At 38.1% G+C, this 27,750-nt stretch overlaps 1 protein-coding gene across 1 annotated transcript in view; it reads left to right on the plus strand.

The window, feature by feature from the left end:
- The window catches only part of LOC121421810, a 45,667-nt gene extending 21,010 nt beyond the window's left edge, over positions 1 to 24,657 (plus strand). Inside the window, exons 25-39 of the mRNA XM_041616610.1 lie at positions 3,511 to 3,684; positions 4,596 to 4,769; positions 5,682 to 5,855; positions 6,219 to 6,392; positions 6,766 to 6,939; positions 8,393 to 8,566; positions 9,478 to 9,651; positions 11,105 to 11,278; positions 11,642 to 11,815; positions 17,150 to 17,323; positions 17,684 to 17,854; positions 23,033 to 23,206; positions 23,570 to 23,740; positions 24,116 to 24,289; positions 24,626 to 24,657. Of these exons, the coding sequence (XP_041472544.1) occupies positions 3,511 to 3,684; positions 4,596 to 4,769; positions 5,682 to 5,855; positions 6,219 to 6,392; positions 6,766 to 6,939; positions 8,393 to 8,566; positions 9,478 to 9,651; positions 11,105 to 11,278; positions 11,642 to 11,815; positions 17,150 to 17,323; positions 17,684 to 17,854; positions 23,033 to 23,206; positions 23,570 to 23,740; positions 24,116 to 24,289; positions 24,626 to 24,657 (2,462 nt within the window). The remainder of the gene's footprint in view (positions 1 to 3,510; positions 3,685 to 4,595; positions 4,770 to 5,681; positions 5,856 to 6,218; positions 6,393 to 6,765; positions 6,940 to 8,392; positions 8,567 to 9,477; positions 9,652 to 11,104; positions 11,279 to 11,641; positions 11,816 to 17,149; positions 17,324 to 17,683; positions 17,855 to 23,032; positions 23,207 to 23,569; positions 23,741 to 24,115; positions 24,290 to 24,625) is intronic.
- The last annotated feature ends 3,093 nt before the right edge of the window (positions 24,658 to 27,750 follow it).

Genomic DNA, 27,750 nt, shown 5'->3' on the forward strand with positions numbered 1-27,750 from the left:
ACATTTCTGGAATCAGTCATCAGTCACGTGTTTATTGTGACAGTCCTCTTAGTTGCCTTGTTGACTCGTCGAAGTCAGACGAGTCGCCTCTAGTTCTTGAAGTTGCTCTCGGCGGTACTAATGACAATGCTGATTCATCAAAGTCCGATGGATTACATCAAGGATACCATTCGTTGCCACATTGTCCAGTGGCTGACTCGTCTATGTTGCCTAAGCAGGCCAAGATACTTCCATTTATTGACCTGTATCATGGTCAGCAGTGTGTCCGGGTCACCTTAGTCAGTGGGTCATCACAGAATTTCATAGGTTACTCAACTGCTCTGAGTCTTGGTGCTGATATCTTTGACACGTCCTCAGGTATGTGTCATGCCGATAGTTCAAGCCTGCCTTATGTAATTGTTGGAGAGACGCAGCTCGTACTTACAAGGGATGATAATGAATTCATCTTTGAAGGCTTAGTCGTCGAGGCTGATACCGAATTAGCCCGAGCTGGTATCCCTTTCTTAGAGGTGAATGATATCTCTGTTCGTCCTTCTCGGTGTTCGGTCACGATTGCTAATGGGTCCTCTTACACCTATGGCCCAGCGCCGGCCCCTGCGCGTTTAGATACACCGCTCTCAGTTGTCGTCTCGTCAGTCGTTCCTCCCATTGGCGAACATAGCATTACATCTCAGGTACCTCACACTGATCCTGCAGCCAATGTGGAGACAAATTCCTCCAGCTTCAACGTCAATGAAAAAGCTTGCATACACGTCAAGCCAATACTTACCAATAATCGAGTCACTGTGGATGCCCGTCAGGATGCTGTTTGTTCTAAGATACCCCAAACGTACATCCCTGATGGTTCCTCCACTGCTCTTGAAGTCAATCCTGATAGCGAGATCACCAAAGTCCAACCGGAACCTCAATCCGGTGGTCAGTCCTCCCAAGTACCATCATCAAATGCCGACCAGTGCCACCTTGGTGATTCTCTGGCAGATGCGTCCCCTACTCATAAGCCTGTGGATTGCTTGGTCACCAACTTCAATGGCGAACCAAACCATCGCTGTTCCTTGAAGGTTGAGTACCCTCCTGGACGCCCCCCTGATAGGACTCCTTGTACTACCCTTGGACTGTTTGCCTCCATCCCTGCCCATGTGCACTCCAGGATGGTCTCTATCTCACCCATGGTGTCTGACGTAAGAAGGTTTGCCATGCCCCTTCCATTGATCGCTCGTACTCGGCCAGGTCTCCCTTTCAGCTTGAGATTGGGACCCCCTCATGGACGCCCCCCGGACTACATTTATAACCGCTACCCATGATTGATTCTCTGGACTTTTTGGACCATGTTATTCACATGTACCATGATGGATGAACTATTGACTCTAAGCCTTTACCTCGGATTTGGTTGCTTCTGTTTTGCAAATACTGGACAGCTTAATTGGTTTTTCATAAATTTTGATGTCATCATGGACACTTGTTTTTTGATCGAAATTTGATCTCATTGATATTATTGTATACTTGATGGCCTTATGTATTTTTAAAATGTTTTTATACTTTTGTTTGTATGGACTACTTGTTTTGGGCTTAGAATGACCCAGCTAATTAAACATTGTGAGAGCCAGCTCGCTATGAATATGGTTTTTTTATTCATGTATTGTTGTTTATTTAGTATTTTGTGTAGTGATGTTCTACTTAAACTGGTTTGATGGCTGCTTGTAGTTATGAGACATGTGTATGATTTTATATGTAGTGTGATTTTTAACAGATGCTTGCTATGCATGGGCATGGGTGTGTTTTCATAAATGCCTGTTTTCCCTTTGTTTTTGCTGGAATTAATTTGGGTGTATAAGATTGTTTCATTTATTTGAACTTTATATAGCATGAAAATGACATTGTTGTTTGATACATGTATTTTGCATTGATAAGCCTTTATTGTTGTACCCCCCCCCCCCCCCCGTTAATGCCCTTGATTTTGTTTGGTATGGTTAGGATTGCTATGTTTTGCGGCTATATGACGCTAGCTATTCATGCATTGTTTATTGTGAATTGCTTGGACTGTAGTTTTAAATATTTTCCTTTTGGCTGATGGTTTATTGAGAGTGGTTATTTTGTATATTACCCTATCAGTTAATACCTATTTCTATGTCATTTATTAGCTGTCCAATTTAGACTTTTGTCTTATTTTTTATCTGTGTATTTGTTTTTTTTTAACATTGCAGGTAGGAAATTATGTACAAATGTGTGTATGTTTGATGATTTTTACTTATTTATCTGTTTATCATGTTTATATACATGTCAAAAGTTGCAGTACATTCATGATTTTATAGTGATTTTATTTGACTTATATATATGTTACAGCATTTGGTAAGTTTTGGACTTATTACTGTAATTACGTGTAGAGATTAATAGGAAGCAGTTTGCATGCCCCTTGTACAGTTTTTATTTCAAGGATTTGTATAAAGGAAATGCTTATTTTTTTTTATTTTAGTTCATGGTATCGAGACTCTTATATTTTGCCTTGTGCGTTTTACCAACAACTTAGGCTGATTTATATGGGTAATGCTTTGCATTGGTGGAAATTGATTTTTATTATCAGTTGCTGTATTTATATAGCTTGTTTATTGTTAAAAGAAGTAGGCTTTTATTCAGTTCCCTATTACATGTATGTTAAAAAGAAAGAAAAAAGGTTGCCATGGTAAGCTGTTATCTGTCTATGACATGTTGTGTATTTTGATGGGATAATAGGGGGATAATAGGTGGAGAAAGTAATTATGGTGCTATTTCAATTTAGTTGTATGTTGTTTATGTTGGTGAACTGGTATTTTCTGTGTAGTTGATGATAGTTACAGGTAATTTGTATTAGTGATAAGACAATGATTATTTATAGTAATGCATGTACTTTGAATTATTAATAAGACTATTATTATTCATGTAGGTGAACTGGTATGTACACTATAGTTGGTATTAGTGTTACAGGCACTTTGAGTAATTGATAAGACAATGATTATTAGCAGAGTCAAAATGTTTACTGTTGAGCATGTCTCCATTTGAATTTAGTAGATTTTATGTGAAGGCCAGTTTGCATCACTGTTACTGTTATTGTTTAAATAGTTGTATTGCTTTATATTTCAACAGTTGAGTTGTGTTTTTCATAGCTTAGATGTGATGATATGGTTTAAATTTGATTTTACACTTAACAAGCTATTTGGATGTCAGATGGGTAATTGCAGTAATTTAGAAAGTTAATAGAAGAGAAAGTTAAAGAAGTTAGAGGGAAAGAAAAAGTGGTCACGCCATTGTGGATTGCTGCCCTCTGTCGGGCAGTGTTGTATATGTTACACATGCGAATCGTTGTCATCGGCCCTTATCCGGCCAGCTCTGTGTAGAGGTACATTGTCATTAAAATATGAACCATAAAGATTATTGTGATTGACGCCTTTATCATTTAATGGTGTTGATTATAATTCAATTTCTTAACATCGATTATAATCTATTAACCCAGGTATCCCATTTTTCCCCTTTATGCAGAAAACTGTGACTTACTAGAAATTCCTTTCTCAAATCATACAATAAATGATACGTTGGAGCATGATGCAAGTATCATTGTAGCTTGTGACATGGGCTACTCTACTGGTATGGGCATTGTAACAGAGCTCTTGTGTAATGATGGGACTCTTTCGCCTCCTCCTCCTGTCTGTTATGGTAAGATCCTTTCTATCTTGAATAAAGTTGCCAAATCAAAAGGAACAAGACTTGTTTGGAAAATGTCAATCTGAAAGCTATTTTGCCTTGTGGAATATGTGCCAATATTTTATCATTACTTCTGATTGTATAACTGAAGATATGAGCAGTTGTTTGTTTTTTATTTTTTAAGGATTTATAATCAAAAGATGATTTTTAAGGTGTTTTTATTATTATAATTCTTGTAGGTTGTGGCAATGTTTTATTTAGAAAACCACGCCTTATACCAGTTTTTTAGCATTTTTTGACTTGATGATAATTCAATTTATCAACGTTGATTCTAATTTATTAAGCCAGGTATCCCATTTTTCCCCTTTATACAGAAAACTGTGACTTACTAGAAATTCCTTTCTCAAATCATACAATAAATGATACGCTGGAGCATGATGCAAGTATCATTGTAGCTTGCGACATGGGCTACTCTACTGGTATGGGCATTCTAACAGAGCTCTTGTGTAATGATGGGACTCTTTCGCCTCCTCCTCCTGTCTGTTATGGTAAGATCCTTTCTATCTTGAATAAAGTTGCCAAATCAGAAGAACAAGATTTGTTCAGAAAATGTCAATCTCCAAACCACATGTATTTTGCTTTGTAGTATGTGCCATTTTGTCTGCATGAGTTCTGATTGTATTAAATGACATAAGAACCAAGCATTTGTTTGTTTTTGATATTTTAAAGACTAATTACCAAAGGATGCTTTCGCTTTTTTTGGATTTCATATTTAGAAATCTTGTAGGATATGGCAATGTTTTAGTTAGAAAACCATTCCTTATCCTAGTATATTTTACATTACTTGACTTGATTGTAATTCAATTTCTTAACATTGATTGTAATCTATTAACCCAGGTATCCCATTTTTCCCCTTTATACAGAAAACTGTGACTTACTAGAAATTCCTTTCTCAAATCATACAATAAATGATACGTTGGAGCATGATGCAAGTATCGTTGTAGCTTGTGACATGGGCTACTCTACTGGTATGGGCATTGTAACAGAGCTCTTGTGTAATGATGGGACTCTTTCGCCTCCTCCTCCTGTCTGTTATGGTAAGATCCTTTCTATCTTGAATAAAGTTGCCAAATCAAAAGGAACAAGATTTGTTTGGAAAATATCACTCTGAAAGCTATTTTGCTTTGTGGAATATGTGCCAATATTTTATCATTGCTTCTGATTGTATTAACTGAAGATATGAGCAGTTGTTTGTTTTTTATTTTTTAAGGATTTATAATCAAAATGTGATTTTTAAGGAGTTTTTTATTATTATGATTCTTGTAGGTTGTGGCAATGTTTTATTTAGAAAACCATGCCTTATACTAGTTTTTTAGCATTTTTGACTTGATGATAATTCAATTTATCAACGTTGATTCTAATTTATTAAGCCAGGTATCCCATTTTTCCCCTTTATACAGAAAACTGTGACTTACTAGAAATTCCTTTCTCAAATCATACAATAAATGATACGCTGGAGCATGATGCAAGTATCATTGTAGCTTGCGACATGGGCTACTCTACTGGTATGGGCATTGTAACAGAGCTCTTGTGTAATGATGGGACTCTTTCTCCATCTCCTCCTGTCTGTTATGGTAAGATCCTTTCAATCTTGAATAAAGCTGCCAAATCAGAAGAACAAGATTTGTTTAGAAAATGTCAATCTGCAAACCACATGTATTTTGCTTTGTAGTATGTGCCATTTTGTCTGCATGAGTTCTGATTGTATTAAATGACATAAGAACCAAGCATTTGTTTGTTTTTGATATTTTAAAGACTAATTACCAAAGGATGCTTTCGCTTTTTTTGGATTTCATATTTAGAAATCTTGTAGGATATGGCAATGTTTTAGTTAGAAAACCATTCCTTATCCTAGTATATTTTGCATTACTTGACTTGATTATAATTCAGTTTCTTAACATTGATTGTAATCTATTAACCCAGGTATCCCATTTTTCCCCTTTATACAGAAAACTGTGACTTACTAGAAATTCCTTTCTCAAATCATACAATAAATGATACGTTGGAGCATGATGCAAGTATCGTTGTAGCTTGTGACATGGGCTACTCTACTGGTATGGGCATTCTAACAGAGCTCTTGTGTAATGATGGGACTCTTTCGCCTCCTCCTCCTGTCTGTTATGGTAAGATCCTTTCTATCTTGAATAAAGTTGCCAAATCAAAAGGAACAAGATTTGTTTGGAAAATATCACTCTGAAAGCTATTTTGCTTTGTGGAATATGTGCAAATATTTTATCATTGCTTCTGATTGTATTAACTGAAGATATGAGCAGTTGTTTGTTTTTTATTTTTTAAGGATTTATAATAAAAAAATGATTTTTAAGGTGTTTTTTATTATTATAATTCTTGTAGGATGTGGCAATGTTTTATTTAGAAAACCACGCCTTATACTAGTTTTATAGCATTTTTTGACTTGATGATAATTCAATTTATCAACGTTGATTGTAATTTATTAAGCCAGGTATCCCATTTTCCCCTTTATACAGAAAACTGTGACTTACTAGAAATTCCTTTCTCAAATCATACAATAAATGATACGTTGGAGCATGATGCAAGTATCGTTGTAGCTTGCGACATGGGCTACTCTACTGGTATGGGCATTCTAACAGAACTCTTGTGTAACGATGGGACCCTTTCTCCATCTCCTCCTGTCTGTTATGGTAAGATCCTTTCAATCTTGAATAAAGCTGCCAAATCAGAAGAACAAGATTTGTTTAGAAAATGTCAATCTGCAAACCACATTATTTTGCTTTGTAGGATGTGCCATTTTGTCTGCATGAGTTCTGATTGTATTAAATGACATAAGAACCAAGCATTTGTTTGTTTTTGATCTTTCAAAGATTAATTACCAAAGGATGCTTTTGCTTTTTTTGGATTTCATATTTAGAAATATTGTAGGATATGGCAATGTTTTAGTTAGAAAACCATTCCTTATCCTAGTATATTTTGCATTACTTGACTTGATGATAATTCATTTTATCAATGTTGATTCTAATTTATTAAGCCAGGTATCCCATTTTCCCCTTTATACAGAAAACTGTGACTTACTAGAAATTCCTTTCTCAAATCATACAATAAATGATACGTTGGAGCATGATGCAAGTATCGTTGTAGCTTGTGACATGGGCTACTCTACTGGTATGGGCATTCTAACAGAACTCTTGTGTAATGATGGGACTCTTTCTCCATCTCCTCCTGTCTGTTATGGTAAGATCCTTTCAATTTTGAATAAAGCTGCCAAATAAAAAGGAACAAGATTTGTTTGGAAAATATCACTCTGAAAGCTATTTTGCTTTGTGGAATATGTGCCAATATTTTATCATTGCTTCTGATTGTATTAACTGAAGATATGAGCAGTTGTTTGTTTTTTATTTTTTAAGGATTTATAATCAAAAGATGATTTTTAAGGTGTTTTTTATTATTATAATTCTTGTAGGTTGTGGCAATGTTTTATTTAGAAAACCACGCCTTATACCAGTTTTTTAGCATTTTTTGACTTGATGATAATTCAATTTATCAACGTTGATTCTAATTTATTAAGCCAGGTATCCCATTTTTCCCCTTTATACAGAAAACTGTGACTTACTAGAAATTCCTTTCTCAAATCATACAATAAATGATACGCTGGAGCATGATGCAAGTATCATTGTAGCTTGCGACATGGGCTACTCTACTGGTATGGGCATTCTAACAGAACTCTTGTGTAATGATGGGACCCTTTCTCCATCTCCTCCTGTCTGTTATGGTAAGATCCTTTCAATCTTGAATAAAGCTGCCAAATCAGAAGAACAAGATTTGTTTAGAAAATGTCAATCTGCAAACCACATGTATTTTGCTTTGTAGGATGTGCCATTTTGTCTGCATGAGTTCTGATTGTATTAAATGACATAAGAACCAAGCATTTGTTTGTTTTTTATATTTCAAAGATTAATTACCAAAGGATGCTTTCGCTTTTTTTGGATTTCCTATTTAGAAATCCTGTAGGATATATGGCAATGTTTTAGTTAGAAAACCATTCCTTATCCTTTACCCTTTTTACACAGGCTAAAATTTCCTTAACCCCGTACTATAGGTGGGGCTAAATTGCCATTTTGCCCCACCTCTAGTACGGGGTTAAGCTGAGCCCACTTTCTTTTTACACAGCATATTTGCAAAGTGGGCTAACCTGACCTTTAGTGCGGGATTATTTGGCCCTGCAAAAAAGCAGGGTTATCCCAGCAATTGCGGTGCTGAGAGCGATAGTACGGGTTAAGATCGCTAGTGTGAAACGAAAGTAGGCTAAGCTTAACCCCGTACTATAGGTGGGGCTAAAAGGCAATTTAGCCCCACCTATAGTACGGGGTTAAGGAAATTTTACCGTGTGTAAAAAGGATACGAGTGAAGTACTTGTAGTAAGAATGATCGACAAGAACCACTAGTCCGGGGTAAGCGAGTTTCGTGTGTGAAAAGCAAGCATTCCTTATCCGGGGTCAGCAATAACAGTTTGGCATGTGTGAAAAGGAAAAAAATAGTACGGGGTTAGCGATAGTCCAGGGCTAAGAAAATCCTGTGTAAAAGGGGTACTAGTTTATTTAGCATTACTTGACTTGATTATAATTCAATTTCTTAACATCGATTATAATCTATTAACCCAGGTATCCCATTTTTCCCCTTTATACAGAAAACTGTGACTTACTAGAAATTCCTTTCTCAAATCATACAATAAATGATACGTTGGAGCATGATGCAAGTATCGTTGTAGCTTGTGACATGGGCTACTCTACTGGTATGGGCATTCTAACAGAGCTCTTGTGTAATGATGGGACTCTTTCTCCACCTCCTCCTGTCTGTTATGGTAAGATCCTTTCTATCTTGAATAAAGTTGCCAAATCAAAAGGAACAAGATTTGTTGGGAAAATATCACTCTGAAAGCTATTTTGCTTTGTGGAATATGTGCAAATATTTTATCATTGCTTCTGATTGTATTAACTGAAGATATGAGCAGTTGTTTGTTTTTTATTTTTTAAGGATTTATAATCAAAAGATGATTTTTAAGGTGTTTTTTATTATTATAATTCTTGTAGGTTGTGGCAATGTTTTATTTAGAAAACCACGCCTTATACCAGTTTTTTAGCATTTTTTGACTTGATGATAATTCAATTTATCAACGTTGATTCTAATTTATTAAGCCAGGTATCCCATTTTCCCCTTTATATAGAAAACTGTGACTTACTAGAAATTCCTTTCTCAAATCATACAATAAATGATACGCTGGAGCATGATGCAAGTATCATTGTAGCTTGCGACATGGGCTACTCTACTGGTATGGGCATTCTAACAGAACTCTTGTGTAATGATGGGACCCTTTCTCCATCTCCTCCTGTCTGTTATGGTAAGATCCTTTCAATCTTGAATAAAGCTGCCAAATCAGAAGAACAAGATTTGTTTAGAAAATGTCAATCTGCAAACCACATTATTTTGCTTTGTAGGATGTGCCATTTTGTCTGCATGAGTTCTGATTGTATTAAATGACATAAGAACCAAGCATTTGTTTGTTTTTGATCTTTCAAAGATTAATTACCAAAGGATGCTTTTGCTTTTTTTGGATTTCATATTTAGAAATATTGTAGGATATGGCAATGTTTTAGTTAGAAAACCATTCCTTATCCTAGTATATTTTGCATTACTTGACTTGATGATAATTCAATTTATCAATGTTGATTCTAATTTATTAAGCCAGGTATCCCATTTTTCCCCTTTATACAGAAAACTGTGACTTACTAGAAATTCCTTTCTCAAATCATACAATAAATGATACGTTGGAGCATGATGCAAGTATCGTTGTAGCTTGTGACATGGGCTACTCTACTGGTATGGGCATTCTAACAGAACTCTTGTGTAATGATGGGACTCTTTCTCCATCTCCTCCTGTCTGTTATGGTAAGATCCTTTCAATTTTGAATAAAGCTGCCAAATAAAAAGGAACAAGATTTGTTTGGAAAATATCACTCTGAAAGCTATTTTGCTTTGTGGAATATGTGCCAATATTTTATCATTGCTTCTGATTGTATTAACTGAAGATATGAGCAGTTGTTTGTTTTTTATTTTTTAAGGATTTATAATCAAAAGATGATTTTTAAGGTGTTTTTTATTATTATAATTCTTGTAGGTTGTGGCAATGTTTTATTTAGAAAACCACGCCTTATACTAGTTTTTTAGCATTTTTTGACTTGATGATAATTCAATTTATCAACGTTGATTCTAATTTATTAAGCCAGGTATCCCATTTTTCCCCTTTATACAGAAAACTGTGACTTACTAGAAATTCCTTTCTCAAATCATACAATAAATGATACGCTGGAGCATGATGCAAGTATCATTTTAGCTTGCGACATGGGCTACTCTACTGGTATGGGCATTCTAACAGAACTCTTGTGTAATGATGGGACCCTTTCTCCATCTCCTCCTGTCTGTTATGGTAAGATCCTTTCAATCTTGAATAAAGCTGCCAAATCAGAAGAACAAGATTTGTTTAGAAAATGTCAATCTGCAAACCACATGTATTTTGCTTTGTAGTATGTGCCATTTTGTCTGCATGAGTTCTGATTGTATTAAATGACATAAGAACCAAGCATTTGTTTGTTTTTTATATTTCAAAGATTAATTACCAAAGGATGCTTTCGCTTTTTTTGGATTTCCTATTTAGAAATCCCGTAGGATATATGGCAATGTTTTAGTTAGAAAACCATTCCTTATCCTTTACCCTTTTTACACAGGCTAAAATTTCCTTAACCCCGTACTATAGGTGGGGCTAAATTGCCATTTTGCCCCACCTCTAGTACGGGGTTAAGCTGAGCCCACTTTCTTTTTACACAGCATATTTGCAAAGTGGGCTAACCTGACCTTTAGTGCGGGATTATTTGGCCCTGCAAAAAAGCAGGGTTATCCCAGCAATTGCGGTGCTGAGAGCGATAGTACGGGTTAAGATCGCTAGTGTGAAACGAAAGTAGGCTAAGCTTAACCCCGTACTATAGGTGGGGCTAAAAGGCAATTTAGCCCCACCTATAGTACGGGGTTAAGGAAATTTTACCGTGTGTAAAAAGGATACGAGTGAAGTACTTGTAGTAAGAATGATCGACAAGAACCACTAGTCCGGGGTAAGCGAGTTTCGTGTGTGAAAAGCAAGCATTCCTTATCCGGGGTCAGCAATAACAGTTTGGCATGTGTGAAAAGGAAAAAAATAGTACGGGGTTAGCGATAGTCCAGGGCTAAGAAAATCCTGTGTAAAAGGGGTACTAGTTTATTTAGCATTACTTGACTTGATTATAATTCAATTTCTTAACATCGATTGTAATCTATTAACCCAGGTATCCCATTTTTCCCCTTTATACAGAAAACTGTGACTTACTAGAAATTCCTTTCTCAAATCATACAATAAATGATACGTTGGAGCATGATGCAAGTATCGTTGTAGCTTGTGACATGGGCTACTCTACTGGTATGGGCATTCTAACAGAGCTCTTGTGTAATGATGGGACTCTTTCTCCACCTCCTCCTGTCTGTTATGGTAAGATCCTTTCTATCTTGAATAAAGTTGCCAAATCAAAAGGAACAAGATTTGTTGGGAAAATATCACTCTGAAAGCTATTTTGCTTTGTGGAATATGTGCCAATATTTTATCATTGCTTCTGATTGTATTAACTGAAGATATGAGCAGTTGTTTGTTTTTTATTTTTTAAGGATTTATAATCAAAATGTGATTTTTAAGGTGTTTTTTATTATTATAATTCTTGTAGGTTGTGGCAATGTTTTATTTAGAAAACCACGCCTTATACCAGTTTTTTAGCATTTTTTGACTTGATGATAATTCAATTTATCAACGTTGATTCTAATTTATTAAGCCAGGTATCCCATTTTCCCCTTTATACAGAAAACTGTGACTTACTAGAAATTCCTTTCTCAAATCATACAATAAATGATACGTTGGAGCATGATGCAAGTATCGTTGTAGCTTGTGACATGGGCTACTCTACTGGTATGGGCATTCTAACAGAACTCTTGTGTAATGATGGGACTCTTTCTCCATCTCCTCCTGTCTGTTATGGTAAGATCCTTTCAATCTTGAATAAAGCTGCCAAATCAGAAGAACAAGATTTGTTTAGAAAATGTCAATCTGCAAACCACATGTATTTTGCTTTGTAGTATGTGCCATTTTGTCTGCATGAGTTCTGATTGTATTAAATGACATAAGAACCAAGCATTTGTTTGTTTTTGATGTTTTAAAGATTAATTACCAAAGGATGCTTTCTCTTTTTTTGGATTTCATATTTAGAAATCCTGTAGGATATATGGCAATGTTTTAGTTAGATAACGATTCCTTATCCTTTACCCTTTTTACTCAGGCTAAAATTTCCTTAACCCCGTACTATAGGTGGGGCTAAATTGCCATTTTGCCCCACCTCTAGTACGGGGTTAAGCTGAGCCCACTTTCTTTTTACACACCATTTTTGCAAAGTGGGCTAACCCGACCTTTAGTGCGGGATTATTTGGCCCCGCAAAAAAGCAGGGTTATCCCAGCAATTGCGGTGCTGAGAGCGATAGTACGGGGTTAAGATCGCTAGTGTGAAACGAAAGTAGGCTAAGCTTAACCCAGTACTATAGGTGGGGCTAAAAGGCAATTTAGCCCCACCTATAGTACGGGGTTAAGGAAATTTTACCGTGTGTAAAAAGGATACGAGTGAAGTACTTGTACTAAGAATGATCGACAAGAACCACTAGTCCGGGGTAAGCGAGTTTCGTGTGTGAAAAGCAAGCATTCCTTATCCGGGGTCAGCAATAACAGTTTGGCATGTGTGAAAAGGAAAAAAATAGTACGGGGTTAGCGATAGTCCAGGGCTAAGAAAATCCTGCGCAATTAGATAAGAGGAAACTACAGACGATTTGAATAAGTTGTGAGACATTTATTGGTCGTGGCAGAGTCGCCGCATACATATATGGGAAGCCACTTGTGGTGGCACAATTAAACTATAAATCATAATGGCGTGATTACGTTTCATTCTTTTCTCTCTTTTTTTTTCTTTAAACAGATCCAAAATCAAGCTTCAATTTGACTGTATGAAATCATATTCAAAACGCATGAACACCAATAAAAATATTCAAGTAACAGAATAACATAAGTAGGGTGACACTTAAACAGTAGGTATATCAAAAATGGCCATAACTGTTTCAGTCTAAATATGATTTGTGCAAATGATAAGGATCAAATCCATTCCCCTATACGAGTAATTAATAACAAACCTCAAATAATAGCCATATACGTATAGTATGGATAAAGGACATATAACAATTCCACTATACAGGTCATTAATATAAAACCTCAAAATATATTAAAACAATACACTTATCCCAACTACCTTCGCTTTGTTTTAAACAATAAAAAAGAAATTGACTGCCTGGTCAAATTGCGTACATAATGTTCAACAGCACGCATACATGCCACTTCTAACAAATCAAAGGCATAAATAATACCACAAAAGCACTCTTTAATCACGACCATATACAAAAAAAACAAAAAAAATGTGACCAAATGAAACAAGTCATGTGGATTCACTACTGAATATAAAAAAACACAAAAAAAAGGCTTGTTTCCAAATATGGTCAGTACACTACTAATAATCGTAAACGGCCGAAAGTATGCACACACGGCATCAAAAAAAAAATACTCAAAAACGAAACAAAGACTATAGTATGCCGTAATACAAATTTAACCAATGTCCTGCATCCAATCAGTGTAGTAACACATTGACATTTGTTGTGTGGTAAAACCATGACAAATTTAAAACCAACTGCAACTCTATACTTGTATATATCTATAAATAAAAAATAAGCACAAACATAGCGAAACCATACCCGTATCCCCAAGCAAAACATGAGTAACAATACAGGGAATGAATAATAAAAAACATAATACAACACTGGTAAAATGTAGACACTTTAAACATTATTGTCACTCCTGCAGATATTACCAAGGGACACGGCGGGGGGGGGGGGCTGTGGGCCACCGTGCATGCTGAAGTGGGAAAAAACATAAAGCCCACGGGGCAGTCACCAAACACGGCGAAAATCATTGTGTGCGAAGTCATCATATGAGCCTGAAAGAGTCCAGAAAGCCAAGGTCGCATTACAACCACACTCCGACCAGAAAAGTGAGTTCCATCAGGGGTAGGGAATCATGCGAGGTACATCAGAAAAGGGCGACGGTGGGCGAGGTCCACAAGTCCATAGAAGCCAATCCTGGTGTCCAATGGTCGCGACGCATCTAGGCCAAGATCCAACGGGGGGTTGGATCCTCAAGGGCTGATCAACAACAGCAGGGGTACGGACTGGGTCGGAAACCGGTAATACGGTGCGTGACGAACTTCCATGAACATGGAGTAAGGGTGTGCTACTGTGGGCCGCTTTTCCGTCCTCAAAGAGCGGTGAGGTGGGACGACTAGTCATGACATCATATGCAGAGGACTGGTTACCAGAACAGATGTAGTCACACAGGTAAGATAGCAGCAAAATCACATCAGGATCAGTAGCGTGATGGACAACAGGCAATATCAATCGATCAGCAGGATTCTGTAGGAGAGTAGGCGTCTTGGGACTAAGGCAAGGTGCCAAATCCTTGTCTATTGTACTATAAGCTATACAGTCCATGTAGGGCGACCAGATGATACTAGCTACAGAATGCATGTAAGCTGTGCATCCATAGAACACCTCATAAGGTAAGAGACTCGTATAGTGATGGTTACTATCGATGAGAGAGGAACACAGCGCAATATCAAGGTAAGCGTCTGTGCGGTGACACGGCTCACCACAAACATGCCGGGGCATATCATGATCGCGTGTACAATGAACGAAGACGAAATGCCGAAAACGATCTGTGTTGCAGACACCACAAACATGTCTGGGCATATCATGATCACGTGTACAACGAACGAAACCGAAATAACGATTTGTACTGCGGATACTCTCATTGACGTACTCTATGTCTGACGGGTAGTCAGCGGTTTGGTTTTCAAGCCGATCATGGATTTCGCGAATACGGTTCTCTACTGTAGTGAAAGGAGAATAAAGGTCAGGCGAAAGCGATCGAATGATGGCACAATGCTCTATTGAAGTGATGTCAGCACTGTGTACATAACCTGCAACAGCAAGGCTAGGCTCCGCTTCCGAAACATGAGTAACGATGAAACAAGAGCATACTACCACTAGAGCTATGTTCAAGACAAGACACAAGAGAGCTAATGTAAGGCTCATTACCATGACACTACAGGAAGGCTTAGTATTAGAGCTAAGCTCAGTATCAGGAATGTCAAAGCTTGGCTCGTTACCGGGAATGCCAGAGCTATGCTCAGTACCGGGAACACCAGAGCTAGGCTCAGTATCAAGAACGCCATAGCTACATGTAGGCTCAGTGTCGGGAACAACAGAGCTAAGCTTAGTATCAGGAACACCAGAGCTAGGCTCAGTATCAGGAATGCCAGAGCTAGGCTCAGTATCAGGAACAACAGAGCTAGGCTCAGTACCAGGAACACCAGATGCAGAGCTAGGCTCAGTATCAGGAACACTGTAAAATTGTCTATGTTGGTAATTTTCCTGATTGTTGTTATGTGACCTAATTTCACCTACGACCTTTACACACGATAGGTCACCGCTGCAACTAATATCATGTTCATGTCGATGTTTTACCTGACAATTGTAATGTGACCCAACTGCACCTACTGTCTTTACGCATAGCTTAGCGCGATCACAGCAATTATCGTCAGTACTCACAGCAGGCTTACAGCTTTTGGATTCTGTGACTGACACTATCTCAACGCTTTCACTCAACGTCTCACCAATCTCACCATCCATCTTCGACTCACGAAGTGGTGACGTAAATCCCAAGTCTGGGTTTCCAACATCATACTCAGTCATAACGCTTTCAGTCTCCACACTGGTCATCAATCCGAACTCACTGTGCATGTTATTGTCATAGGACTTGTGAATGTGCGGATGGTCAGCTTCAGTCTCATTCACCTCTACATTACACTCAACATCCATGACCTCATTGTGTATGTTATTAATGTCATTGGATTTGCGATTGTGTAAATGGTCAGCTTCAGTCTCATTCTCTCCAACACTACACTCGACCTCATTGTGTATGTTATCATTGTCATTGGACTGGTGAATGTGTGAATGCTCAGCTTCAGTCTCATTCACCTCTACATTACACTCAACATCCATGACCTCATTGTGTATGTTATTATCATTTAGTGGAAGAGTGTGTTTACACTCACTGTCAAATCCAGGATTAGTGTGTTTGCACTCACTCTCAGATCCTTGCATTATCATACCCACTGCACGATCCAGCTCATCTAACTCATTCATACTAGTGGGATTAGATTGGAATTGATTAGATGATGACATGTAAGAAAAAGTATGGTAGTCCCCAAACATGATTTGGCGTTTAGAAGGTCGAATCGAAACATCATTCTTCTCCATAAAGGGAGCCCCAGCCATCACATCAAAGTTCACCACACTGTCTTCAACCACGAAACCATCATAATACAACTCACATCCATCATAGAAAAGAGAAAAAGATGTAATGCCAACAATACCAGATGGTAAGGCAAACGACACTTCAGGGTCAACATAGTCACTGTAACCAAACATATCGATTACAACTTCAAGGCCAAAGAAATCAGCAGTAGACTCACTTATCAAATTCAAAGGAGAACCACTATGCAATTCCACTGTCAACTGTTCGGGGGTTCCCCTAACACTGGCAGGGAAAAATGGGGTGTCATTCTTAGATTTAGTCACGATAGACTTATGCTCTACAGCAGGAGGACACCTACGCTGAGGTGCCTCAGCGACGGCTACACATCTCTGTATAGATGCGAGCCCGACGCGGGTGGGCTCCGCCACGACCGTGCATCGCTTCGTCGATGCGGCGCGCATTGCAGTACAGTACATAATATATATGGGACTACGTACGCTTTATAAATACTCAACTCTGTATGCCTACCCAAACTATCACACCACATTTAGACCTGGTGAGCGCCTGTCCCCAAGTTTCTGAGCGAGATTTCCCCCAATCCGGATTCTTTGATCCTGGTAGCGAAAGTTAGCCGCGGAATTCTGATCCCACCGCTGCCACCACGCAATTAGATAAGAGGAAACTACAGACGATTTGAATAAGTTGTGAGACATTTATTGATCGTGGCAGAGTCGCCGCATACATATATGGGAAGCCACTTGTGGTGGCACAATTAAACTATAAATCATAATGGCGCTGTGTAAAAGGGGTACTAGTTTATTTAGAATTACTTGACTTGATTATAATTCAATTTCTTAACATTGATTGTAATCTATTAACCCAGGTATCCAATTTTTCCCCTTTATACAGAAAACTGTGACTTACTAGAAATTCCTTTCTCAAATCATACAATAAATGATACGTTGGAGCATGATGCAAGTATCATTGTAGCTTGCGACATGGGCTACTCTACTGGTATGGGCATTCTAACAGAACTCTTGTGTAATGATGGGACCCTTTCTCCATCTCCTCCTGTCTGTTATGGTAAGATCCTTTCAATCTTGAATAAAGTTGCCAAATCAAAAGGAACAAGATTTGTTTGGAAAATGTCAATCTGAAAGCTATTTTCCTTTGTGGAATATGTGCCAATATTTTATCATTACTTCTGATTGTATTAACTGAAGATATGAGCAGTTGTTTGTTTTTTATTTTTTAAGGATTTATAATCAAAAGATGATTTTTAAGGTTTTTTTATCATTATAATTCTTGCAGGTTGTGGGAATGTTTTATTTAGAAAACCATGCCTTATACTATTTTAGCATTACTTGACTTGATGATAATTCAATTTATCAACGTTGATTCTAATTTATTAAGCCAGGTATCCCATTTTTCCCCTTTATACAGAAAACTGTGACTTACTAGAAATTCCTTTCTCAAATCATACAATAAATGATACGTTGGAGCATGATGCAAGTATCGTTGTAGCTTGTGACATGGGCTACTCTACTGGTATGGGCATTCTAACAGAACTCTTGTGTAATGATGGGACCCTTTCTCCATCTCCTGTCTGTTATGGTAAGATCCTTTCAATCTTGAATAAAGCTGCCAAATCAGAAGAACAAGATTTGTTCAGAAAATGTCAATCTCCAAACCACATGTATTTTGCTTTGTAGTATGTGCCATTTTGTCTGCATGAGTTCTGATTGTATTAAATGACATAAGAACCAAGCATTTGTTTGTTTTCGATATTTTAAAGATTAATTACCAAAGGATGCTTTCTCTTTTTTTGGATTTCATATTTAGAAATCCTGTAGGATATTGCAATGTTTTAGTTAGAAAACCATTCCTTATCCTTTACCCTTTTTACACAGGCTAAAATTTCCTTAACCCCGTACTATAGGTGGGGCTAAATTGCCATTTAGCCCCACCTATAGTACGGGGTTAAATTGAGCCCACTTTCTTTTTACACAGCATTTTTGCAAAGTGGGCTAACCCGACCTTTAGTGCGGGATTATTTGGCCCCGCAAAAAAGCAGGGATATCCCAGCAATTGCGGTGCTGAGAGCGATAGTACGGGGTTAAGATCGCTAGTGTGAAACGAAAGTAGGCTAAGCTTAACCCAGTACTATAGGTGGGGCTAAAAGGCAATTTAGCCCCACCTATAGTACGGGGTTAAGGAAATTTTACCGTGTGTAAAAAGGATACGAGTGAAGTACTTGTACTAAGAATGATCAACAAGAACCACTAGTCCGGGGTTATCTCAACCCAGACAAAATACACGAGAGGCGAGTAAATGCAGTTTCCGTGGAGTTTAATAAATTGTTTCTGAAAAGCATCTTCCAAATGATGTATACCGAAATGTAAAATGATGTGGCATCAAATAAAGCCAAAATAATATAATGCAAGAATTAAAACATAATAATACATGTATAAACGTAAAGCCTCCTGAGATGTGTCATATGCGAAAAAATATAAGTTATTAAACCAATCTCCTCAATTGAAAATTAAAACAGTCCATCCACATTTATGACAAAGACACCAGTTTGTCATGTTGGCCAAATGTGGGAAACGTAAAAATCCATCTGCAAAGCTACGAAGCAAAGATTCCCGTTTGCAACACGAGCTTATGCAGGAAAACTTTTAAAACAGAAACTAGTGCTCAGAAGCCCCACCAACGGCCCCGAACTAGAATGTGAACGAGGCAACGTTAATGTTCGGTCCTAAATGGAATTCGCTGGTGGCCTCATCCAAATCGGGTGACGAACCACGCCCCGTTCACATTATAACCTGAGGAGTGGAATATACGAAATTGGTCTAAATAACTGAAAATTATTATCTCAGGAAGCCCATAATAAGTGAAGAATCATAATGTGTTGTGGCAAAAAATGAACAGGTTGGATGGAATTACCTTGCGGCCCACTTTGGGTGTGCGACCAGGCTTAAGGCCCGAAGCTCACATGCAGGTTAGAATGAATAACATAAAACAAAACATCTTGATGTTGAAAAATTAGTGGGGGTGAAAAGGGGGTGGAGGAGGGAAAAATACAGGAAGTATGTGGCACAAAACAGGTGAATTGAGATAAAAGATGCTTTCCACTCGACTCCACGAAGAAGAATGCTAACTTGTTAGAAATTGGATTTTGCCCCCTCCCGAAATTACCACGTCAGCTAACGCGACGTAGCATCTTTAGCCACGCCTCCTTGTGATGTCCGAACTACCAAAATTCGCAATGCAACATTTTTTGGGCCACGCCTCCTCGTGAAGTCCGAACAATACCATATTTGGCATCGCAACATATCTCCACCAGGCCAAAGGAATTCGCCTGACCAGGCCCCTTCCTTGTAAACACCTGTTACGTACCGCTGGCGAGATATGTTGTTGTCCAGCTAGTCTGACCTGAGATAACCTCTCATTAACTCGCTTTGCGCGTTAAGAGGTATTATCTCAACCCAGACAAAATACACGAGAGGCGAGTAAATGCAGTTTCCGTGGAGTTTAATAAATTGTTTCTGAAAAGCATCTTCCAAATGATGTATACCGAAATGTAAAATGATGTGGCATCAAATAAAGCCAAAATAATATAATGCAAGAATTAAAACATAATAATACATGTATAAACGTAAAGCCTCCTGAGATGTGTCATATGCGAAAAAATATAAGTTATTAAACCAATCTCCTCAATTGAAAATTAAAACAGTCCATCCACATTCATGACAAAGACACCAGTTTGTCATGTTGGCCAAATGTGGGAAACGTAAAAATCCATCTGCAAAGCTACGAAGCAAAGATTCCCGTTTGCAACACGAGCTTATGCAGGAAAACTTTTAAAACAGAAACTAGTGCTCAGAAGCCCCACCAACGGCCCCGAACTAGAATGTGAACGAGGCAACGTTAATGTTTGGTCCTAAATGGAATTCGCTGGTGGCCTCATCCAAATCGGGTGACGAACCACGCCCCGTTCACATTATAACCTGAGGAGTGGAATATACGAAATTGGTCTAAATAACTGAAAATTATTATCTCAGGAAGCCCATAATAAGTGAAGAATCATAATGTGTTGTGGCAAAAAATGGAATGCCGCCAAACGGGATGACTCATCGTCAGCCCGCCGCCACAACACAATATGATGCAATAGTTCCAACCATGCTGTATATACAAGGTCCACGCTAAGAAGCTGGGAAAGAGGGGGTGCATTAAACGAACGGGGACGCATTATACCATCTAGCAGGAATATTGCTCATTCAGTTCACTGGCGAAGAGTCTAATGTTCTATGAAAGTGGGGGGGGGTGGGGCTTATCAACTAAACAGTGAAGTTGCGGTAACTTGAAATCTCATGAGTCCACGTATGAGTTCTGGATAATGTATTCAGGTTACAACATCTGATCATAAAAAAGGTCCAATCGTTCGCGACGTCCGAGCCAGCGATTGCTTGACGGAGGTAAAACAGCTGTTTGTCCAGTGATATCACTCCGCGACAAAGAAATCAAGGGTCGATCCTCATGTTCGCGGATGTATTGAGCTTTAGGACTCGGGCACGCGCCGAGTTGTGAGGGCCCGCCCCCATTTAGAGCGGGTCTGACCACGTCAGCGAAAAGTGATTCGCCCCCTTCCTCTCGTACGATTCCGTGGAAGGCTGACACGGCCCACGTTGAAACTCCAAATAACTGCACATGGAAGAGAGAAAAGGAAAGAAACAGCGGCACCAATTGTGCATTCTAAAGGGGGGGGGGTTACATAATTACCATAAACATGATAAGAGTAGCAAAGCCCACAGTCTAATAAGAGAGGGCGAGCAAGTCTGTCTGCGCCCATGGAGCTATTATTGGGTAAAGTAACCATCGCCGTCACCATGGCAACCAGCGAGAGAGAGAGAGAGAGAGTAAAGATAATATATACTGCTTGTTAGAGGGTGTCAAAACAAATTCATAAAACATTAGGTCGATATTAAATTTTGCACGAACTGGTATTTAAAACAGAAAGGCGATAAACATACTGGCAAAAATTGCTTAAATTAAGGGGGGACAGGTTGTCGAATATACAATCTGTGTGTGTTGGAAGCCCAGCGCCCCATATTTTGAATGCAAACATCGGGAACACCCGCCATGGCTGCAGAAGTTGCAGCCCCAATACGGAAAGAATGGGAAGAGAAGTGAGCAACGGGTAAACCGCAAAAAGTAATGGCACGTCTTAAAACTTTGCCAAAATTGTGCCTCGTTAGGGGTGACGAGTCAAAATGACGGAAAAAGGCAGAGCCGCACGAGCTCCGCAGAGCGAGGTAATCATTTACAGCGCGAAGTGGGCATAAATACGAAACAACATTCTGTGGAATTAAAATCGAGCATCCACGTCTAGTTTGATCTGTTTTAGACTTCGCAATCATAATGCGCAATTTTGCTTGATTACCCATTCCTTGAATAATAACATCTTTTTCTGATAAAGGAACGGGTTCATGTCTAGATCGAGACGTGAACTCCCCTACTCGAAGAAAACCAAAGAAAGCGATTAAAAAGGCAGCCCGAAACAATGCCAAATCATACGTATTGACACATACGTGAGTCAATGAATTTAGGATGGATTTGAGAATAGGTAGAGTAATGGGACACCGGGTATCGCGGCGAGCGTTTTTTCCGTCTGCACCCGTCTACCAGCCGCCGGATTACAAAAGCGTCAGTCACGTCAGGCCAACCCAATGTTTGCATCGTAAAAGCCAGGCCTGAAATATAAGTACTTATTGTTGCCCCCGCATACCCATTCCAAGAGAGATAAGCAATAAATTGAGCAACCTGCTCAACGTCAGGAGCTATACTTATATCATAATGATATTGCAGCCGAAACTGCTTAAACACAGACCAAGCGTTCCTATAAGTATGATGAGTGCTGTGCGCCCGCGAAGAAAGCAACAGATGCTCTCTCTCTATACGAAGCTGCTCCAAAGATGGGCGGGAAGCTTGCTGCCAGCCAGATCTGCGCCTGGAGCTAACCTGCGAAACCTGTCCATCTGAAAACGAGAGAGGGCATCAGCCTTTTCATTGCGAGAGCCTGGCACGTAACGTGCTTTGAACATAATATTATGCTCCAAACAGAGAACTACAAGCAAACGAACCAGTTTCATTACACTAGGACATTTCGAAGTTAAGGAATTAACAACGTGAACAACTGTTTGATTATCTGACCCGTCGTCCACGAAGAAGAATGCTAACTTGTTAGAAATTGGATTTTGCCCCCTCCCGAAATTACCACGTCAGCTAACGCGACGTAGCATCTTTAGCCACGCCTCCTTGTGATGTCCGAACTACCAAAATTCGCAATGCAACATTTTTTGGGCCACGCATCCTCGTGAAGTCCGAACAATACCATATTTGGCATCGCAACATATCTCCACCAGGCCAAAGGAATTCGCCTGACCAGGCCCCTTCCTTGTAAACACCTGTTACGTACCGCTGGCGAGATATGTTGTTGTCCAGCTAGTCTGACCTGAGATAACCTCTCATTAACTCGCTTTGCGCGTTAAGAGGTATTAGCGAGTTTCGTGTGTGAAAAGCAAGCATTCCTTATCCGGGGTCAGCAATAACAGTTTGGCATGTGTGAAAAGGAAAAAAATAGTACGGGGTTAGCGATAGTCCAGGGCTAAGAAAATCATGTGTAAAAGGGGTACTAGTTTATTTAGAATTACTTGACTTGATTATAATTCAATTTCTTAACATTGATTGTAATCTATTAACCCAGGTATCCCATTTTTCCCCTTTATACAGAAAACTGTGACTTACTAGAAATTCCTTTCTCAAATCATACAATAAATGATACGTTGGAGCATGATGCAAGTATCGTTGTAGCTTGTGACATGGGCTACTCTACTGGTATGGGCATTCTAACAGAACTCTTGTGTAATGATGGGACTCTTTCTCCATCTCCTCCTGTCTGTTATGGTAAGATCCTTTCAATCTTGAATAAAGTTGCCAAATCAAAAGGAACAAGATTTGTTTGGAAAATGTCAATCTGAAAGCTATTTTGCCTTGTGAAATATGTGCCAATATTTTATCATTACTTCTGATTGTATTAACTGAAGATATGAGCAGTTGTTTGTTTTTTATTTTTTAAGGATTTATAATCAAAAGATGATTTTTAAGGTTTTTTTATCATTATAATTTTTGTAGGTTGTTCCAATGTTTTATTTAGAAAACCATGCCTTATACTACTTTTTTAGCATTACTTGACTTGATGATAATTCAATTTATCAACGTTGATTCTAATTTATTAAGCCAGGTATCCCATTTTTCCCCTTTATACAGAAAACTGTGACTTACTAGAAATTCCTTTCTCAAATCATACAATAAATGATACGTTGGAGCATGATGCAAGTATCGTTGTAGCTTGTGACATGGGCTACTCTACTGGTATGGGCATTCTAACAGAACTCTTGTGTAATGATGGGACCCTTTCTCCATCTCCTGTCTGTTATGGTAAGATCCTTTCTATCTTGAATAAAGCTGCCAAATCAGAAGAACAAGATTTGTTCAGAAAATGTCAATCTGCAAACCACATGTATTTTGCTTTGTAGTATGTGCCATTTTGTCTGCATGAGTTCTGATTGTATTAAATGACATAAGAACCAAGCATTTGTTTGTTTTTGATATTTCAAAGATTAATTACCAAAGGATGCTTTCGCTTTTTTTGGATTTCATATTTAGAAATCTTGTAGGATATGGCAATGTTTTAGTTAGAAAACCATTCCTTATCCTAGTATATTTTGCATTACTTGACTTGATTATAATTCAGTTTCTTAACATTGATTGTAATCTATTAACCCAGGTATCCCATTTTTCCCCTTTATACAGAAAACTGTGACTTACTAGAAATTCCTTTCTCAAATCATACAATAAATGATACGTTGGAGCATGACGCAAGTATCATTGTAGCTTGTGACATGGGCTACTCTACTGGTATGGGCATTATTACAGAGCTCTTGTGTAATGATGGGACTCTTTCGCCACCTCCCCCTGCCTGTTATGGTAAGATCCTTTCTATCTTTTTTTTTTTAATTATGTGTTTTATTGGTATTCAAAATCACATACAATCACAATATTTACAGGTAATTGGAAAGATAGAAAGGATCTTTGTTTAAGATCCTTTCTATCTTGAATAAAGTTGCCAAATCAAAAGGAACAAGATTTTGTTTGGAAAATATCAATCTGAAAGCTATTTTGCTTTGTGGAATATGTGCCAATATTTTACCATTGCTTCTGAGTGATTAACTGAAGATATGAGCAGTTGTTTGTTTTTGACTTTTTAAGGATTTTTAATCAAAAGATGATTTTTAAGGTGTTTTTTTATTATAATTCTTGTAGGTTGTGGCAATGTTTTATTTAGAAAACCATAACTTATACTAGTTTTTTAGCATTACTTGACTTGATGATAATTCAATTTATCAATGTTGATTGTAATTTATTAAGCCAGGTATCCCATTTTCCCCTTTATACAGAAAACTGTGACTTACTAGAAATTCCTTTCTCAAATCATACAATAAATGATACGTTGGAGCATGATGCAAGTATCGTTGTAGCTTGTGACATGGGCTACTCCACTGGTATGGGCATTCTAACAGAGCTCTTGTGTAATGATGGGACTCTTTCTCCACCTGCCCCTGTCTGTTATGGTAAGATCCTTTCAATTTTTTATAAAGTTGCCAAATCAAAAGGAACAAGATTTGTTCGGAAAATGTCAATCGGAAAGCTATTTTGCTTTGTGGAATATGTGCCAATATTTTATCATTGCTTCTGATTGATTAACTGAAGATATGAACAGTTGTTTGTTTTTTATTTTTTAAGGATTTTTATTCACGCCTGAATGAGAATCGTTAAGCTATTCGAATCATGCGTTTTTCGTGGCTTTTATTCAACATTATTTACTGTCAGTTTTACATGCCTCATTTTCCATGGTAATACATGAATACACATTAATATGCCTCTTGTAATTGTAAAACCCAACTGAATTCACATCATATCATGAATATTGTAATTGTAAAGTCAGGGTAACACAAATACAGAACTAGTGCTGAAATCTATGCTGAATGAGGAATTATGTGAATAAATGCAATCTGCACCCCATACATAAACCTTGAATCAAAATATGTGAAAACCAAGTACATGTAAGTAGCCAGAGAAGGCCACGGCTAGAACCCCCCTCACAAACGAATGTCCCCTCTGCATTGCCATGAGCCCCCCCCCCCTTGCTAGCCGTCAGGAATGCCCGATCAGACGGGGAAGTTTTTTATGTATCCAGGGTGCACCGCCCATTCCCAGCTTTCATCAACGATTCCAGCAAAAGTTTTTCCAACCGGGCCCCCATCACTTTCCTTCAGGTATACCTCCCCGCATGTAAAATCGAGCGAGGCTCCTGGTCGAAATTACAAGTATTACGACTGCTAATATCATTTCTAGTTATATGCAAGTGTGATGAAGGCCCAAATTGATAAATACCGCCAACGAGCGAAAAGCTCGCCGCCAAAGAACACTTAGGCAGGGTAGTTTCCACCTGAATATTTCACTTATTGCATTCCAAAACCAGATAGAAAAATTCAATTCAAGTATATGAACAAATATCCATCCCAAGTATAATGAGAGCATGAAAAACACTTCAATGTATTCAGCTGTTGGAAACAATCTCCCAATAGAAATACATTAAAACACAACCGTGTCAGAACTTCATTCACAATTAAAATCAAATTACCATGCCAAAACTAAACAATACATATGAAGGAAGACAAGATAATATGGCATTTTCTTAAGTATCATGATTTTGATACAACCTATTGCAAGCTTCAAAATTGAAATTCATTGCATCACTAATTTTGATAAGTTATCAATGGTGGCTGAAGGCCTTCAGCTTGATCATATAATTAACAAATACTGGCATCCCAACATTGCTAAACTGGCAATGCATGCCGCACTGAGGTACTGCCTCTTTCTTGTCATATTTGCCATACATGTATAACAGTGCATAATTTAACCCAATGCACACAAATAATTCAATTGTGGACAATCGATCAATAAAATCCAACCACGGCATTTAGCTATTCACTTCACACTTAATTCCAACAAATACGGTACATATCATACCATTCTGAGTTATAATTTTATTTTATTCATTTATTTATTATTAGTATTTATTATGGATTTTATATACTGTTCTGTTGGAATCAAGATAAGCTAAAATCTGAAACTGAAAACTTGAGTAACATCCACCGAATGGAAATAACCATGATAACTGAAGGCACTAAAACCAATTTGATGGCCGAAAGCCATCAGTTTGACCACATAGTTAACACATACTAGCATCCCAACATAGCTAAACCAACAATGCATACCACACTGAGGTACTGCCACTTTCTTGTTGTCCCATTTGCCATATATAGCAGTGCATGACTTAACTCCGTGCACCCATATGATTCAATTGTGGACAATCGATCAATATATGTTTCATTTTTCGATTATGTATTCACATATCAATGTAAAACATGACTGACTTTTTGTCTTATCATCTTCACCACATCCATGAAATAATTGTTTATTTCAAAATTCAAATAACATCCGACGAGTAGGCCTTCAAATGATAATGAATAAAATGTGAAGTGTCATACATTCATACATGCATACATATATTTATCCTGAACAATATTTTTTTGCATTCTTGTTGGCAAAAGCACAACGAGGCAAAGGGCTTTCTTCATATGTTCAAGTTCCAATAACTGTGAACAATATGGAGGACCTCATAAAAAGTCTGAAAATGAAATCATAATGAATTCATCCTCATATCATGGCTCATCATTCAAGATAGCCCACTGTATCATGATGTTTCAAACATGAAATTGGTTTCCCTGCTGCAAAACTGTTCCTTGAAGGCTAAGATGTTTGTTCACCAGGTTTTTGACTGAAGAAAACCTCTATTCCTTGGACTACGTATTATAAACCACACCTGTCGGTAAATTTATCTGAAAATGAAGACGTTGACCACTGCTCCAATTAGGGTAATTCCCAGCAGCATTGTTCTCAGGCTATACCCAGTTCAGTTCTATTTATTACGAGAGCGTATTAACACCAAAATTGACATCCATTACCATGGACTCTAGGCTATCTTGAAGCCTTCAATATAAGCATTCTAGCTGTCTAGCTAGGGATGATAAAATACCATAAAACAATTCATTTTTTAACCTGGCGCAAAATTGCTAATACTCCTGATTTTAGTAGGTCTTGATATATGTGACCCCCCCCCTCAGGCAGTGGGTGAGGGTGGGGAAAACTGGAACCCTATCACTTCCTGATAGATTGGTCCCCAGTGAATAAAAAAAACAAAATTTTGGCACAAAAATCCTGCAGGAGCTGTGTCATGATAACCGTACCACACTAATATCATCATGATAAGTTATAGTGCCCTCTAGTGTTGTAGTTAGGTTTTCACTGCATAAAATATATGG

This window comes from Lytechinus variegatus, chromosome 9 (assembly GCF_018143015.1).
Source record: "Lytechinus variegatus isolate NC3 chromosome 9, Lvar_3.0, whole genome shotgun sequence".
NCBI classification, from domain to species: Eukaryota; Metazoa; Echinodermata; class Echinoidea; order Temnopleuroida; family Toxopneustidae; genus Lytechinus; species Lytechinus variegatus.